Source organism: Lissotriton helveticus, chromosome 3_1 (genome assembly GCF_964261635.1).
Source record: "Lissotriton helveticus chromosome 3_1, aLisHel1.1, whole genome shotgun sequence".
Classification (NCBI taxonomy): Eukaryota; Metazoa; Chordata; class Amphibia; order Caudata; family Salamandridae; genus Lissotriton; species Lissotriton helveticus.
Genome location: NC_136061.1, coordinates 539,492,958 through 539,511,110, shown reverse-complemented (window position 1 = coordinate 539,511,110; position 18,153 = coordinate 539,492,958). Strand labels below are relative to the sequence as shown.

The 18,153-nt window shown below is 42.2% G+C and overlaps 1 protein-coding gene across 4 annotated transcripts in view; it reads left to right on the top strand.

Annotated features, from left to right (window-relative positions):
- The window catches only part of HECW2 (HECT, C2 and WW domain containing E3 ubiquitin protein ligase 2), a 1,154,081-nt gene that overhangs the window by 691,764 nt on the left and 444,164 nt on the right, over nt 1–18,153 (top strand). For all 4 annotated transcript variants that reach the window (XM_078680421.1, XM_078680420.1, XM_078680424.1 and 1 more), the window contains one exon: nt 1,817–1,959. In XM_078680421.1, the coding sequence (XP_078536547.1) occupies nt 1,817–1,959 (143 nt within the window). The remainder of the gene's footprint in view (nt 1–1,816; nt 1,960–18,153) is intronic.

The following is an 18,153-nucleotide window of genomic DNA, read 5'->3' as shown; positions in this document are numbered from 1 at the left end:
CAACTACCTCAGCCCCAGAGAGTTGAAAGTCACTTCTGATCTGCATCATCAGTCTCTGCTTTTCACTGCCTGTGTGTTTACCAAAATGCTATGCCGAGCTCCAGTTCTCTGCTGTTATCAGTTTTCCATCATTAATTTTGTTTATTCAATGTACCCCTTTTTCATGTCTTTTCTTTCCTTGCTCTTCGTTGCATAGAGATTCTCACTATGTATCACATAAACAAATGAGCCTATGATTACAGATTGCGGAGTACATTTTACTTGCACGTAAGAGAACACTTGGGATTAACTTCTCATTTGGTGTACTTTTGTGTTTTTGGATGTAAAGGGCATTGAATCTGCTCTTGGGAAAGGCTGTGTACAGGCCAGTTGTTCTTAAACTGCTTACATGTTTGATGACTGTAACAATAATTGTGGTCCGGTCAGGTGAACCCTTCCCCGATGAGAGGGCTCACTTTTTCAATGAAATCTCTAGGGTTCCTTGTCAATATTTAAAATACCAAATTTTCAATGAGGATCGTAAGCCATTTCTTTTCAATGCTTCATATCTTCTTTATTTCCAAACAACAATCAATTTTTAATCAACTCCAAGAAGTATTGCGTGGACTTCCAATTGAATATAAACCATAAATTTGACAACCCAATGCATTGTGGGTGACTCCAAGGACCCTTCCTCAGGGGTCTACAAAATGTTGTATATACCATAAAGTGTCCTTGCGGAAAAATGTATGCCTTTTCGTGGCGGCAATGCCGCCACAGAAAGGCATATCCCCCAGCACATCCTAATATGGCTGGCGGTGTCTGATAGACACCGCCCCCATATTAGAGCGTTTCCGCCGTGGTCGCAAGGCGACCGCAGCGGGAAAAGCGGCGGACGGTCTTCCCCTCCGCCACGGTCCCCCCCGCCATCGTAATATGGCAGGGGGAACAAAGGTGGCGGACGAGCAGGGATGGCGGACGGATCGCCTGCATGGCGGTGGCGATCCGTCCGCCATCTTAATTGACCCCTTAGTGAGGAAAAGGCAAAATGGCCATGCTTATCTACATAAGAGATACGCTTAGTTGTACAGTAATAAAATACTCTATTGAATTGCAGAGCAGCCTAAATTATATATATCAACTTTCCAAACAGATATATTGTGGAAATTGACCTGAAAGTATGTTGTTTTCGTTTTTCACATTTTCCACAATTAAGGGTGCATGTTCTTTTGACTTCCATGTGCGTGGTTTCATCACAGGCTTCAACTCGCACTTGATTGTTTTCAATTATTTTAATGAACGTATGCTGATTTGCCTGCACAAGGAGAGTTTTATCCCTTAGATTGCATTTTCCTGAACGTTTGCTCCTGAAGAAGGCCCCCCTGTCCGAGGCCCCGGGCAGTTTGAGTTTTTCTCCTGTTACATATTTCTAAATATCGATGATAAATATTTTGTTTTCTCGGTTTCCAAAAGTATATGCCTATTTAATTTCGAGCTGCACTTTCCATCAGGCAAAAGCTTCTGACTTGCATGTCTGGAACCAGGATCTGTTTGAAAAAGCAGCTTTCAAGGAGGGGTGATACCCAATCTAACTTAGACTGTGAAAAGTGAGAGGTGTCAGTGTTGCTATATTCTTGACTTTGTAGTAAATGAAGCTGATGGCCCGAGTTTAGGTTTCATTTTGAAAGTGACTTAAAAGGACAGCTTTCGAAGTAGCACATAAAAACCACATACAGCCAGCCTTTTAAGTGAATATGTAACTAATTAAATTACCATCGTCTTTGCTTCATTTATATCACACAAATACAAACATGTCGATTATTTTGTTTTTTTACAGCGGTATGCATTTGTTGCACTTCTCACAGACGTCCTGGAAATTGAAATAAAAGATAAATTTGCCAAGAGTCGGCCTATCATCAAGCGGTTTCTTGGAAAACTAACAATTCCAGTCCAGAGACTTCTGGAGCGGCATGCAATAGGGTAAAGTACAAACTGTTCAAGTTCCTAGGCAAAGAGCAGCAGGAAAGTAAGTTTTAAAAATATTGTCTTGAGTTTGAGGAATTTATAAGTGGGATTGGTTGGCTTAAGTTTCCTCCACACAATTCCCAACTTTGCAACCAGCAATGCCATGTCTAAATACCCTAGCACCCTACCAATCCTCCTTTTCCCTGTTTAAATCAGGTTTCCAGTGGGGCTCAAGGTGAGCATACAGTGCTCTTTCTTTTTTCTGCAGTTTAGTTTTAAGCCATTTAAGGTGTGTATTGGTGAATTATCTGTATATGTTAGTTACTTCACCTACCGTATCGCTGGGTCACAGAATTATCTGTACATGTTTGTTACTTCACCTACCGTATCGCTGGGTCACAATGAATGAAGCACAAACATGGTAAGACAAAGCACAATGAATGATAAGCACAAATGTAGTAAGACAAAGCATTATTTATTTGTAGAGTGCTCATGTTTTCATGTGCTAAAGCATAATAATCCAATGCGGACAGGTCATGAAATATTATTGGGCATCATGAAGTTATGAATTTACTGTGCGGCTCACCTGACATCATATTCATCAAGATTCAGACAAATAGTTCTGAAAGATCTGTTTGGTTACATAGTGCTCAATACCCTAAGTTAGCTGTTAATAAGTGTTCACATCTTTTTACATTTAAGAGTATCTGGCACAAGGTGTTTCAGTTGTTTACTGAAGATCCCACAATGCAGTGGTGCGAGTAAGACAGGTTTGATGTTCAGATTGTATGGCTCCATACTCACCAACTAAGATATTTTGCTAAATTCAAATAATTTTTCTGTTAAACATCTTTACCTCAGAGGAGCTTTCTTTGGGTCCTCTCATTGCCTGTGAATTTGTCCTGATTTGTCTGGAATAGTGCTGATCTATTTCCAACTAGAAATGTGGCGGTCCAAAGAGCCTTAGTCTCTTGAGGAGTATTCCCACGACCTCAGCATCTCCACCATCGTTGCTGGTCTTATTTTAATATATTTATGGTCTTATATTTATTTATTTGAAAAGTTTAATAAAGCACAAGCATGACCCATAGTAGGGGGATTCTACTTTAACATGTGCCTTTATCACTGTCCCGCAGGCTGCACAACTTGTGTTATATGTGAGGAAATATTCATATCACCAGCAAAAATTTGAAACTACAATGAAGTACTAAGTACATTAAAACCTCTTGATTCTGAATGATGAAAAGCAAGCAACCTTTGGGAAAAAGACTTGCATTCAGTTGAAAGGGATCCTCTTTTTCAACCTGCCTTTTTCACGTCATCTGCATTTGGAAATGTCTAAAGCAGCTGACGGGAACTCACAAGGATGCATGCACTGTGTGGCTCAGTATTGTGTATGGTGAGCAGAAACAACTGTGCTTTGTAACTAAGAAACTGTGTAAGCAAACATGCAGAATCAACCAACCACCTCTATTGTACTTTTATAGAGCCTCCTATTAAGGTCAGAATGTTGAAGAACCAGTTTATTTTCAAACAAGATCATGCAGTCTGTCTTTTGACCAGGCCCAAAAGGTTTTTGGGACATCATAGTGACAACTAAACAGAGTGTCACAAATGTTGGCTTTTTGTGCGTTCGTGTTCCAAAACTGATCCATATAAAATAAAATTTTCAATAGTTAAATGTTGCGCCAGTTCAATTTTTCACATTTTGAACTGCTTGCATTAAAAGGCATTTAGCAAACAGATTTTGCTTCAGTCCTTACTACATAAAGAGTTTTCCTAGGACTCGGAGCCAAGTCACAATGTCATTCCCATGTGCAATTATGACCTGCATGGGAACTGTTGGGCAATTACACGTACAACCTGCTCCTGGGTCTTAACAGTGAGGTTTGTTCCTTCCACATATGCAGGTTTTCTGTAGCAGTGACACAGAATAGAGGAGTAAGGATGAACGCAGATAGAGTCTTAACTCTAAGCATTCACAAACCTTCTAAAGTTACAGCTAAATCCACCAGATCTAAGTGGTGCAGTGTTGGAAAGTGCACAAAACACACCAATTTTGAAGTGGTGAAGGAAGGAAAAGATGGTGGGGAGATGGTGGGGGCAGGAATGGCAATTCATCTTTTTTATTTATTGCTTTAAAATATTTCTGTTGACAACATTCATGCATATATGAGCGTGAACCCCTGTATGAAAAGCTGGCTTCTTTTGGCTGTGTAGGTGTGAAGTCTGAGCCCTTAAAGGTTGTGTAGTTTCTGCTCAATTTGCTAACCTTGATTCATTTTCCACTACTTTCCTCACACATGCAGTGTTTCTGTGCAACAGTAAGCAGTATACCTGCATGAAAAAGCTAAATGGGTAGCAGTGGTGCTGAAACCATTTTTTGAGTGGAGATGCTGGCCAATAACGTCACCTTATGAAAGCATAGTAGGTATGTGGCAGTTAGTTTTTAAAAATACCACAAATGATGCCAGAAGCAACACATTGGAAAGGCCCCTTTATGTTAAATTCTCCATCTAAACTATTTCAAGTTTTCTGGGGGTGCTCCTACCACGTTGACAAACCTAACAGAGCAGTTGACCCAAACACTGCAGTCAGCATGGGATATGAGCTGAAAGCATGACATATACTGTTAATCATGCAAGGGAGCAGAAGTGAAAATTATAACTGCTAGTTACTGTTATAATTTGCGCATCTTTCTCTCATCTCCCCCTTCATCACACTGCTTTGCGCTGTGCACTAATACAAGATAAGAGTAACACCCTGGTCACTCATGCATTTCCCACATAGTATCACAACGAATACAAAACTGCCAACCACATGTTCCACCACGGTGTCGCATATTACCTGTCCAATATTGTACTGTGGTACTCCCACAAAAGGGTTACGAACCACTATATAACTGCTGCAATACAGTACATTTATCAAAAAGACTCCACCAAAAGAGACCAAAAAGTACATCCTTACCCCACGTGAAAATAATTGCCTAAAATTCTGCATGGTACTAAGGACCAGGTGTACAGTTCGTCTGGTCGCAAAATGCATTGTTAATTAGGTTGGACACAAACTGGGACTTACTCTGACTCACTAAAATCACAGGGTGAGCAGACCACCATCCCTGTGATTACTTTAAAGAAAAAGAAAACTGTCATTAACAGAAGCAACTATTTTTAGAAGTTGATAAAACTTTACTGACTCCTAAAGTGGCTTTTGTATATGGCAAACAATGTTTTTGCTGTTTCAAAATCCGAATCAGAGTGTTTGCAACCAAGAAATAGTTTTGTACTTCTGGCTATGAATTATTTTCTTTGCAGCATTACTTTCTGTGAGACAAAATGCAACAAGTAAAATACATGTGAAGGGTGTCAAGAAAAGAAATGAAAGAAGGAAAGGAAGAAAAGAGAGGGGAGGAAGTAGGAGATTGCTTACAGGATACTTGTGCCTTAACAGAAATTATTGATTCAATGCAATAAACCCACCCATACCCCAAACCATCAGAAACAAGCATCAGGAAAGCCAATAGATCGGGCGTCATCCACCAGCCTGAAGGCAATTCCTCTTTTGCTTTGTCATCGTCTTTGCAAAATGTTATTGTTTAGGAACTAAAAAAAAGTTATCTAAAAGCAAAATTGTTTTTTTGTCTCAAAAAACTCACATTACCTTTGAAAGAAAGAAAGATGGAAATAAACAAGAAAATAAGGAAATGGAACGAAAAAAAGGAACGAAAGAAAGGAACAATGGAAAAAAGAAGAAAACAATAAGAAAGGAAGAAAAGAAAGAAGGAGAGACAGAAAGACGAAAGGACAGAAGGCAAGAAAGATCAGAAGAAGGAAAGACAGCAAGATAGAAAGAAGGAAAGTAAGCAGGAAAATGGAAATTATAAAGAAAGAATAAAGTAAAGCTGGAAAGAAAGCAGGAGAGAAAGAAGGAAGGAAGAATAAATGAAAGAAGAAAGAAAAGAAAGAAGGGAAGATGGAAGGAAAGAAAGAAAATGGACAGGAACAAAATAAGGAAAGAAAGAAAGAAGGAAAGAAAGCCAAAAAGAAGGAATGAAAGAAGAAAAGTGGAAAAAAGAAGAATGATGGTAAGAAAGAAGGAAAGGATCAAAAGAAGGAAAGAAAGAAGGAAATAAAGCATGAGAGGGAAGGAATGCAGGAAAGAAAAAAGGAAAGAAAAATGTTATGAAAGAAGAGAAGGGAGGGAAGAAAGAAAGTAAGAGAAAGAAAGAAAGATGAATGAAAAGAAACAAGGAAGAAGGACATTTTAATAATGTGTTCAAATTAAACACTATAGAGGCTGATTTTATTCCTGAGAAAAGTTTATTAATGAACCATTGGTGAAATTGAGTCTATAATAAACATATTCCAAAGACTAAGCCACTTATGAATTCACATGTATAATATTGAAACGTTTGGATTGTGTACTAAATGCATGTTGAAAATAGAATAACTTAATAGAGAGCCATTTCAAATGGATGCAATCCATTATGCTGTGAAAAACTAGCACTCAGATAAACAAAGGACATAGCATTGGAAGGAGACATGAACTGATAAAGCTGGAATGTGGCCTGTGCTCTTATCTGGTAGAACGTGGCCTGCTTTCCCCTCAGCCTCTAAACACATAGGCACAATTAAAGTAATGATAAACCAAAAAAAAAACACTGGCACTGAAGGGAATTATCCTGTGTGCTAATGTGCTCATTGTGAAAGAGCAAAATGTAGTCACTCAAAGTGAAGTTAACCAGTGACTGAAGTACGCTGACACGTAGCCCTGTGCTGTATGCTGTAGTGGGTGGAAGCGAAATGTGAATGACAACAACAGCCCAATGGAAGAAGAGAGGTGGCTGAAAGCTCCTTTAAGTACAAATAGTATTCATATAATTTTATTAAAATCAAAAGGTCTTGGCTTACACCAAACCTCAAAATGGCAGTCAGAGGGATTTCAGGCCGAACTGACTTGCAAAGAGAAACACCAAGAACTAAAGAATGATAAAATTAATCAAGTATTTCCAGATATAATGTCCAAATAGGATTGGAGACCTCAAGTTTAGTAAAAACAAAATGTGTGTTCTCATTCATTAATTTTATCCAACAGGGCTCCAAACTGATACCAGCACCACCAGAACCGAAAAATGTGCCTATGGTCCTGGACCTGTTGTTTCTTAAAGTGGGTATCTATACAGAGGTTAGGAAATATCATAACTTGCTTGCCCTCATTATGCAACTGTCCCTTTAGAGTTACTGCTTTCTTTAGTATGTGGGTCTTGCATGCAGGGTCACCAGGAGTCACAGTGAATGTTTCACCACTACTATTTGGGTCAGTAGACCCCTTATGCACCTGGATCCTGAAAGCCTTCTTCATTTCCCTTTAGCAATCAGGTATAGATGGCAGCAGAAGTTTCCTTCTTTACTGAGGTGAGACAGTGCACCGTTTTAGGTTGAGCCTGGACAGCGCATGGGCTGGTCTGCGAGGCATGCTGTATTCAAGTATGGACTTGAAGCTCCGCCCACATTCCGCCCATATTTTTCATTGGCTTGTGTCAATGTCCATTGTAAATGCTGGCTTCTGATTCGTTTGTAGGCTTGTTAGTCCCTCCTTAGTACCGCCTTGTCTTCATTTGTAACTTCCCATGAGGACTGGCCCTTTTACTTCTGTTTTTACACTGTATGTCTTATGTAGTCTGTAAACACTATTTTCTTTAATGAGTTTCTCCTACTGCAGACGCAACATGCTTTCCTGCAACATTAAGTGCTCCATGTGCGTTTTCACTTTCAAAGCAGCCTGGGACAATGGTGGCTGCTTCTTTGAAGTGAAATAGGTCCATCATTTACAAAAGTTGGAGCTATTTGCATTATAAATTACAATGCTTTTTATTTATGTGTTAATTATCAAAACAGATAAATAAAAGTAATTGTCATTTACAATGCCAATAGCCTAAACTCTCACAAATGTGAGACCTTTTGCATTGCAACTGCTTGTTTAAGCTCTGTGTGGAGGAAAGACTAGTCATAGAATTCGACAAACCCAACTGAAATACAAGTATTTCTCTTATGTCTTATCTCTGTGAGTAGAACAGAAGTGCTGCCGCTCGTTCACTTCTAAATTATTCAAATAGCTTGTCCTTTGTGCCATGGACATAAAAGAAAGACAAGTCTTTCTATTACGTTTCTTGCTGCATGACAAAAACTGTCTTCCTTCTTTGCTATAAACATAAAAGAAAAACATATAAGGGCTAAAGGACCCCCTAGCTATACATTATAAGGATATTACAAGTCACCAAGGAGGCTGAAGACCGAGTTTCTTTATAAGGTTATGGGACTTCGAGGTGACTTGCAATATCTTTATAATGTAAGTCAGGGGGTTCTTTATGCCATATAATACATGGCTGCATCTTCAACTTTCCCAAAACCACATAAAACCTTGGTGCATAGCTCTTTCATAGGAAAGAGCAAGCATGACTGCAAATATGGAGAATAAAAATAAAACCTCTAGTGCAAAATTAAACATATCAAAAACCTGTTTTTTGTTGCAAACAGATATTAGAAACTGTTCTATTGAAGCCAGTTTTCAAAAACATAAAAGCTGCACTAGCTAGGAATGAGTAGAAACATGCAGAAGAATTCTAGCTTTTCTCTAGCTAATGAGTTCAAAAAATAAATATGTTCTCTCTGCTTGTAAGCAGAAAAATAGGTCAGAAGAAAGAAAGCAGCATTCTTTTGTGTTGCTTTAACAGCTGCTCCATTACCTGACCTTCCTTTCACCTCGGCTGCTGGCTCTGGCTGCAGACATTGTGATGTCAGAACTTAACTGTAATAAGTAATAAAAGTCGAGTTCTGACGTCTTTTGTTTATAATTGGTGACTGTTCACTGATTATAATGAAATTAGAGACTACAGAATCCCATACATTATAAAACTGTTGCAAAGTAGGACAACAACCCCACCTGTCTAGGCTGATAAATACAAAGGTCTTTCTGTTATGTTTAGCCATTGGCAGGAAGTTTTATACAAAATAAATAACGTGATGTACAATGGGGTCCTGTCTTCACCCTCTAGACTTTAAATTCTAATATGAAAATCCTAGGGAGCTAGACCTTCGATGCATGTATTGCCTAAACTGTGTTTTGCGTTTTGGGGTTCTCTTTTTATTCTCTTTTTTTTTTTTTATCCAAAAATATCAAATTGGCAATGTGTAGGCAGTCATATTTCACTCGGCATGGTGTGTCAGGTGAATCTCTTAGGGGGTTAATTCCGACACAGTTAGTACTACATCCATTTTGTATTGTATTGTATTGTAGGTATTCTTATATAGCGCAACTGCCACCCTACGGGTATCCTGGCACTCAAATAGTGTTTATACTTTGGCTGAAGCCCTCTTTCTGTTTTATTAAGTTCATTCGGCCTTTGTGTTCTATAAGAAATTTCGGTGTTTTGGGTATTATTTGCGATAGAAATGTGTAGCTGCATATCAGACCTGGACCACAAACAAACGCTACCTAACAAATAGCAGAGTGCATCGTTCAGAATCCCAACTACATCATTTTACATCCAAAGGCATCAGTACTCTGAGATAAAGGGATACGATTTAATGTGCCTTGCCTTCAAGTTTCCACGCATAGGTGTAGTCTCTTTCAAAGACAACTGTTTACCGACTTCTGTCAAGTATTTTCCAACTGTCCCTGTTTTAACTAGGATTCAGTTCAATGTCCCTTTTCGTGACCACGTAGGTGTCTAGTTTGCTGAGCATCATCTTAATTTACAAAATGGCAAGAATGAAAGTCATACTGGTGGTCTCTTGAGATTACTCCTATATTGTACGCACATTTTCGATTTTAATGGGATTCACTAACAATTCTAGAAATACTCTTAAATCTATGGCAGGTGAAAAATTCGACATGCATGTATCTGCTGCAAATGTGTTTCCACACATACATTTTTTTTGTTTTGCTACCTGGAATTTTTTTTACCCTGGACAAATCCCATTTCCTGAAATTGAACGTAAGCCTGCGCGAGACATGAGAAATGAGCAGGCCCTGAATACCCACCAACCGATTAGCTTGGTAATCTGTTCATCTACTTTTGTAGGTAGGTCCACTCTAAAAAACACCCACACTAACCCTAAATTTGAAACATACTTTTGGAATGTGTTTCTTCTCAAATGTACTTTATGAGGTTAAAAGGCGGGTTTTACGCTTGCAAATACCCCTCATCATAAATGGGCATGTGCTTGAACGTGCATATGCTTTGTGAATTGCACACTATATGCTTCTTCATTTGAGCCCTTTAAGTCTTATATTTTCCTTTGTTACTATTAGAAGGTTCCGGTCGGGTACTGCTATTCTTTTTCCATTAGAACTTGACATTTAAGTCTTTCAGCGTGAATAATGAGAGACAGCAGGCCATGTCATAGCTGAGAAGTATACTCAGAGGGGTGTTAAAGATTCCACAGATGCCAGCCATTTTCTCTTTTGTAGGATTGGTGGCTCATTTACTACAGACAGCCAGGGAGTACACAACTATTTTGTACTGTTTTATTAACTTTAGTAGGAGGAACCGAATTCTCGACATTATAATCCATCTTTTACAAACCATGTTCTAATGTCCTAAGAGGCTTATTTGCAAATAACTGTTTAGACTCCAGGCTGCCATTGATTAATTAGGTATTGGTCCAAACTTGAGGAGAATGGGTTTTATGAATATGCATTGATCTATTTCTGTATCCACCTGATGGAAAAAAAGAGATATCTTTCACTTCAAATAAATCTGGAGCATTTTCTGAGGGATTGCTTCCAGACAGTTTTTGCAAAGTCTGTGGCTCTTTCAAGTATACTGAGGATTTGTTTTCTATTCTGACTGTACTAAAACCAAGCGCTTGAACTGTGTGATCAAATAACACAATGAGTAACTCCTGGCTTTATTTAACCCCTTCGCAGCGGGGGTACTTCCCCCGTGGTGCGGGGGGAGGGGCTGCGCGCAGCGCCGCGGTGCTCATGACGAGTCCGGCTCGTCATGCTGTCCAGTGGAGCTGTACTCGTCATGACTCCGCCCACTCCAATAGAACACCCGAACAGGTGTGGAATTCGCCGCGTGGGGAGTGCCGCGGCCGTAGGCCGAGCCCAGCTCGTCATGAGCACAGCTCGACTGTACCTCATGACAAGCTGGGCTCGTCATAAGCATGCAAGGGGTTAAAATATGGCTGGTAAAGCCCACTTCCAGGCCCACATGATCAGAAGAGGACTGCCTGTCATACTTAGAAATTCGTGCAACATTAACACGCTTCATTTTGACGAAAGCACTTCTGCAGCACTGAGAGAAGCGGTTGGAGTAAAGCTGACACATTTTGGTGGGTATCCTGCATTTTTTTTTGTTGCAGAAACAAACCTCTGTAAAAGAAAAAAATCAATGGCGCTAGCAAGCGTGGAGTGCCCTGCCTGTACAACGAGGACCATAGATAATTTCTCCTGCCCTTGCTTGCCATGTCTTATGTAATGGTTCCAGAAGAAAAAATCTGTGATTAAAGCCGACCCTAAATAGGTTGGATATTTGACACCGTACAGGCGGTGGCCCTGCAGTGGATAGGCTGCTGGCTACGATTGCACATGTGCTATGAACAAGGGGCTACCCAGTATGTCAAGCTGTATGAAAAAAGAGGTTCCCTCTGAATCATTCAAGAAACAGTGAAATACTTTGCTTATTTCAAAAGAACTATTAACTTATCCCCTATGTTCATTAAATCCACAACTAGTTTACTAATATAGAGCAAATACACAAATGATTTATATAGTATCCACACATTGCCCATAATTGCCATCCAAACTTGAATACATTTGCTACATATAGTGTATGTCATTGCAGTGCACACAAAATATGTGACTAAATAGGAAGTGCATAGGAACCCAACAGATATGTGTAAGGTTTTGGCGGTTGGCAAAGATACTATAAACATGAGTAATTACAAATGATGGTCGTACTTTGGATTTCAATCATTAATGAACAGTCCATATCATGAAAGTTTGTCAACGTTTTGACTTTTGTAAATATAACTTGGACATGGTCTTTGTCAAGACTAACATGATTTTTTAAGTATCATTCTGGGAAAAAGAACTGAACCTAAGGTTAATACCAACCTAAATATATTTCATCAGGAAGGTAGTGGAAATGCCTCTGCCAGAATTGTGTTGGTAGTAAGCAAGGTACAAACAAGCTACCAATAAAAATAAAGAAAAGAGAATTGCATATCACACAGTGCCTGGCAAGTTGTGTGATAAAAAGGGGTAAAACCTACCCATCACTGTTTTTAAATCATGACAAACAATGTATCTAATAAATAGTGCAAACATGGGGACCTCAAGTGGATGTTGTCAGAAAAAAGATTTACTAGTAGTGGCTGGAACAGGAACGCAGTGTCCACTTGCGCATGCTCAAGCGATCCTATTTAATTTGTGGACAAAATGGGGGCTGCTTTAGCGTGCCCCAGAACAGCACGTATGATTAATGATGTGGATTGACTGTGCAAATTTAGATAATGCATATTTCAAACCAATATTACCAAATTCAAATAAAAAATTGGTAAAAGTGTGCTTTCAGATAGATTTTGGAAAAAAATAATATATGTGGGAATAATTCTATTTTGGAAACAATTGTAAAAGTCAGAGAGTAAATACTTAAACACTCTAAGTGTGCCTGATTGACATAAATGTAGTCAACCCACAAGAAAAGAAACACGTTTCGGTAATGCTTTCAAGGAAAAAGAGTCAAGTTTACATTTAGACTCACAGTGAATGATTTTAGAAATAAAATATAAACATATAGACAGTTGACACAGCACATAGATTAAATAAAACAAGAGGGTTTGCCCAGACTGCTCCATTTGTCATTATTATTATTATTATTATTTTCAATAGGACATTTCTATGCTTAACTTTTGAATCCATATATCATATTCTTTAATGACTGCTGCTATGTCCATATTAAAAACCAGGACACTCATGTCACCAAAACAAAGCACCAAGGTCGGTGATATTGCAAGTGTCTGGCAAAGTAGTTATGAAAAGCACTGGGGAATCTTCTGACCGGGTAAAGGGTATGTATTCAAGGGATTGCACCCACGGGAATGTCTCATTGGATACTAGCCAAACTGTCTCATTCGATGCTAGCCAAACATGTATCCGAGAGTATGCGTCATGGGCAGAGGAGTAGAAAGAGGACGCTCTCCTACTTTAGTTTTATTACACGTTTTGGATTCCTAGAAGGTTCATAGAAAACAACCCAAAAACAATTAATTCATTGTAGTACATTTTCATAAAACGTTTAAAAAATGACAATATTTTATAGCAATACATTTCATTCACAGGAATAAATAACAACTGTCGAGCTTCATGAAAAGTACGAATATTAGTTGTCATAAAAACAGATTTTAAAATGGACGACAAGGCAAATACAATGCATAACAAATAAAAACATGTGTTTTAAGACTTGAACACCATTATTACACAAATCACAAACTCAAACTTCAGCTGTTAAATTTTGCCAAGTACCCCTTATGTGATCAATGGTGATATATTCCTTCTTAATAAACGAAGTAAACATCTAATTCCATGGTCTAAATTCCAAGTTAGGAATGATTGAGGTCTTTTCAGAGAGCGAGACACAGCAATAAGATTAAACTCTTCGGGGGAGGAGCCAAGCTCGCGATCGTAATGGTCGCTCTGTAGCTCGGCTCCGTCAGCCTTCCGGCCTGACTCGCAAATCCTGCCATATATCCTGCCCCGGGACGATGCACTCGAGCAGAGATTGAAACGCAACGTGTTGCTCTTACTCACCGTCTGACCTGGAGGCTCCTACGTGCCGCGCTTCCGAAGTTGTGCCCCCTGAGGAACCAGGGCCTCCGCGGTGATGAAGCCGGGGCCTCGCCTATTGGACCCAGCCTAGCATTGTTGTACGTGTCGGCCCCGGCCGAGAGCGTGAGCCGCTGGCGGGAGACCGTTGAGCGAACATTCCGGTGGTCCTGATCCGGACTTGCCTTGGCGGCCGTGGAGCTGGTGTGGGGCACGGTGCACCGAGGGCTGCTCGTGTGAAGGGGGCCCCCCTGCCGCGGCTCCGTCCATCCATCCTGGAGCCTCGCGCCCGGGATCTGCTCTTCGACTTTGGCGGCTCTCCTTTCTGCACCAAGGCTGCCATAGCGGGACCCCCTTGGTTTCTGTGGAGGTCCGCATCTGAGGCCCTGATCCGGGAGTCGTGGGAGGTGGTGACGAGCCTGACTCCACAAAATGGCGGCTATCGAGATAGACCGTGGATATCCTCCGGACGGCGGACCTGGACTACTGGACTGCACGGGGGCCTGGACATGTGTGCGCGAGCCTACAATCGGCGACGTTCTGGAAGCACTGCGGTCCATGCATGCGGCCTTGACCCCCATTGCCTCTGGGGTATCGGTGCGGTCCGCCGCCATCTTGGAGGGCCGGTCTCTCACGGTCCCCTCTCGTCTCGGTGATGCTTCTGCCTCACCCCCCTCGGCCGCGCTGAGAACTACTGCCACTGGCCGTCGACAGGTATGCGAACGATTGGCTTCTGAACCTCCTGCGCTTCACTGTTTGGAGTTTGGGGGCCCGGATGTCGTTCTGGGGTCGGATCCTACTCGAGTGTCCGAGAAACATGACGGCTTGCTACATCTATTTGCCTTGATGAGGTCGTGTTTCTGCTCTGCAGGGGAACCCCCGCTTTCCCGAGCGGCGAGACTGAACTCCTGTCTTTTCCTGCCCCTGTTAACATTGTTGGGACACTTGCACTGTATACCCGGACTTTTGATCTTTTGCTTATGGATTGCCCTCCCTGGCCTACGTCTTCATCGGACTATTTTTTGTTCGTGTGATTGCCTTGCACCGAATTGTTCGCTTCTCGCTGTCGTATGGTGGGAGTTGCATGTAGCTAAGGAAGGCCTGGGGTGAGATACATTGCTTCCGGTAGATTGCTGGTATACATATCCATGGCGAGCTTTCCCGTGTGCATAGTGCGGTGGGTGACCCCCTTGTACGTTTTATGATGCTCGAGTTGTATCGCTTTCGTCTACACGTATTACGATTGACTGGTTGGGCGGAGGGCTGGGGCAGACCATTTTGTTTTTACTTCTTCACTCCTCCCTCACATCTTTTTTGTCTTCTTATTCTTCTTTTTGTCTCTATATTCTTTTTCTCTTTCGTGTTTCCTACATTTCGGGTTCGGGATTAGGGTGACAGGCACGCTGCTGGGGGGGTAGGCCGTAGCCTTCTGCAGGGGTGCTGGGTGGGATGGGTGGGACGGGTTTTCTTTCCCGGTTTATTTTCCTTTGTTCTATGGCCCTTTTGTATCCCTCTATAGGAGCGCCGCGGCTGTCCCTGCCTCCCGTGGTATTATAGGGATGGGGTCTGGATTGCTGCTTCCCTCCTTTTGTGGCTATGCTGCGTTTCAGTGCCGACTCCCATCCCTTCCTTGTTGCTAATACTCCTGCTCTTTCTGTGTCCTTACTACGGGATGCTTGTCTCGGCGCGGCGCTCTTCTCTTTCAGTCTGTATTTTTCTTTTTCCCCCTTTTCTTTCCCTTCCCCTTCTCTTTCTCTCTCTCCCTAGGGTTAGTATGACGGGTTGGCTTTAGTGATGTTAGTGTTCCGGTTCCATCGTCCTATCTCTGCTTTGCTATTGGGTGGTAGAGGTGCACATGATGAGTCTACTTTTATGTTGATTTGAATTAACCGCATCTGCTTTCGTACTGATGTAGACTGTAGTGATAATTTTCCGCATTGCTGCCCCTTTAGTTTTCTTATGGCCAATAGTTTGCTCTGGGGACCTGGATTCATTTATACTGTATCCGAGCCTGTTATACTCCTTATTGTAATATTATAAAAATTAACCTTCCTTCTTCCTGTTTGTGGGCCGTCCAGATTCTCCCCCCCCCCTTCCTTTTTCGAACTGTATTGACTGCATATTATCCTGATCGTATCTGTATATTTTTCTTCTGTATTCTTTGGATTGCTCTATTGTATCGTGGCCGGCCGGTCTGGTTGTAGGCCCAGATTTGTATTTCCTTTTTGTACAAATAAAGGTTTACAAAAAAAAAAAAAAAAAAAAGATTAAACTCTTCCTTTTTTAAGCAAAGGCAAATATCATGCCTACCTCTGATAGTACCTTCCATTTTTTTCGACAAGCCTTTTAATTGAAAGGTAGATCGGGCATTGAAAGCATTCTGTTGCAGCTGAAACATCTTCAATGCATTAGACAGATTTAGACTACAATCAGCATCAACCTGATTTTTTCGAGCACATTTCTTTGCTCTCGTTTCATCCTCGAGCACCAGCCATGCATCTATTAAAGTATCAGTCAATAATCTAGAGTAGCATCCACACTGAATTGGTGTTACCAACTCGGTGCGGGTTAGTGCATCTAATCTAATAGGGATTTAAAATAAGATTAAATTCCAACTCCCCAATTTATGTTGTGATTGTCATATAAACAATAATGGGAAACAATGTTATCCAAAATCTCCAGAGAGTCATTGTTCATGGTGTAGAAGGTTTCGAATGTGAGGGTAGAACCCTGTAATGTCCCTGACACGTAGATAAATTGCCCGACAGGGTCCGAGTGATCATATTCCACATTATTACATAAGGTTTTGTGAACCAAAAATGTCACCCCACATGTAGAAGCTGTAGGAGCCTAATTAGTGTGTCCCCAACAGTCTGCAAAGTTATGAGTTCTATGGGGGCACTGTGAGTCTCCTGTAACATAGTCACCTCAGTACCATGCTGTTCCAAGTTCCAACAAGGATCTGTCCCCACATTTTGTGGTTACTGAGGCCCTTAACATTTCTAGCTAACATTTTAATATACAAGTCATAAGATCAATCAATCAATCAATCAATCAGTGAACTTGTAAAGCGTGCTACTTACCCATGAGGGTCTCAAGGCGCTGAGGGTGGGGGTTGGGGGGAGTGCTGCTACTACTCGAAGAGCCAGGTCTTCAGGAGCCTTCTGAAGGTGAGCAGATCTTGGGTCTGCCGTAGATGGGTGGGGAGGGTGTTCCAGGTCTTGGCGGCGAGGAAGGAAAAGGATCTGCCGCCGGTTGTCGTTCGTTGGATGCGCGGGACGGTGGCTAGGGTTAGGCCGGTGGAGAGGAGCTTGCGGGCGAGGGTGTAGAAGTTGAGTCTGTCGTTTAGGTATGCTGGTCCGGTGTTGTGGAGTGCTTTGTGTGCGTGAGTGAGGAGTTTGAAGGTGATCCTCTTGTTGACGGGAAGCCAGTGCAGGTCTCTTAGGTGGGAGGTGATGTGGCTGCGGCGGGGGACATTGAGGATCAGTCGGGCTGAGGCGTTCAGGATGCGTTGTAGTCGTTGCATGTGTTTGGTCACGATGCCTGCATACAGTGCGTTGCCGTAGTCCAGCCTGCTTCTGACGAGGGCTTGGGTCACTGTTCTTCTTGTTTCAGTCAGGATCCGCTTGTAGATCCTGCGGAGCATGCGGAGGGTGTTGTAGCAGGAGGAGGAGATGGCAATGATCTGTTTCGACATGGAGAGGGAGGAGTCGAGGATGAATCCTAGGTTGCGTGCGCGATCTGTGGGTGTTGGAGCAGCTCCCAGTGCGGTCGGCCGCCAGGAGCCGTCTCACGCAGAGGGGATGGGACCTAGGATGAGGACCTCTGTCTTGTCCGAGTTCAGTTTCAGATGGCTGCTCCTCATCCACTCGGCGACGGCCTTCATTCCCTCGTGGAGGTTGGTTTTGGCGGTGTGCGGGTCCTTGGTGAGGGAGAGGATGAGCTGGGTATCGTCGGCATAGGAGATGATGTTCAGGTCGTGCTGGCGGGCCATTTGTGGGAGGGGGGCCATGTAGACATTGAACAGGGTCGGACTGAGGGATGAGCCCTGGGGTACGCCGCAGATGATGTCGGTGGCTGCGGATAGGAAGGGCGGGAGGCGGACTCTCTGGGTTCTGCCGGCGAGGAAGGACATGGTCCAGTCCAGGGCCTTCATCTGGATTCTGGCTTCTTGGAGGCGTGTTCTTAGTGTGCGGTGGCAGACCGTGTTGAAGGCGGCTGACAGGTCTAGGAGGATGAGGGCTGAAGTTTCGCCGTTGTCTAGCTGGCGCCTGATGTCGTCTGTGGCGACAATGAGGGCAGTCTCGGTGCTGTGGTTGCATCTGAATCCGGACTGTGATGGATCTAGGATGTTGTTGTCCTCGAGGTGGCGGG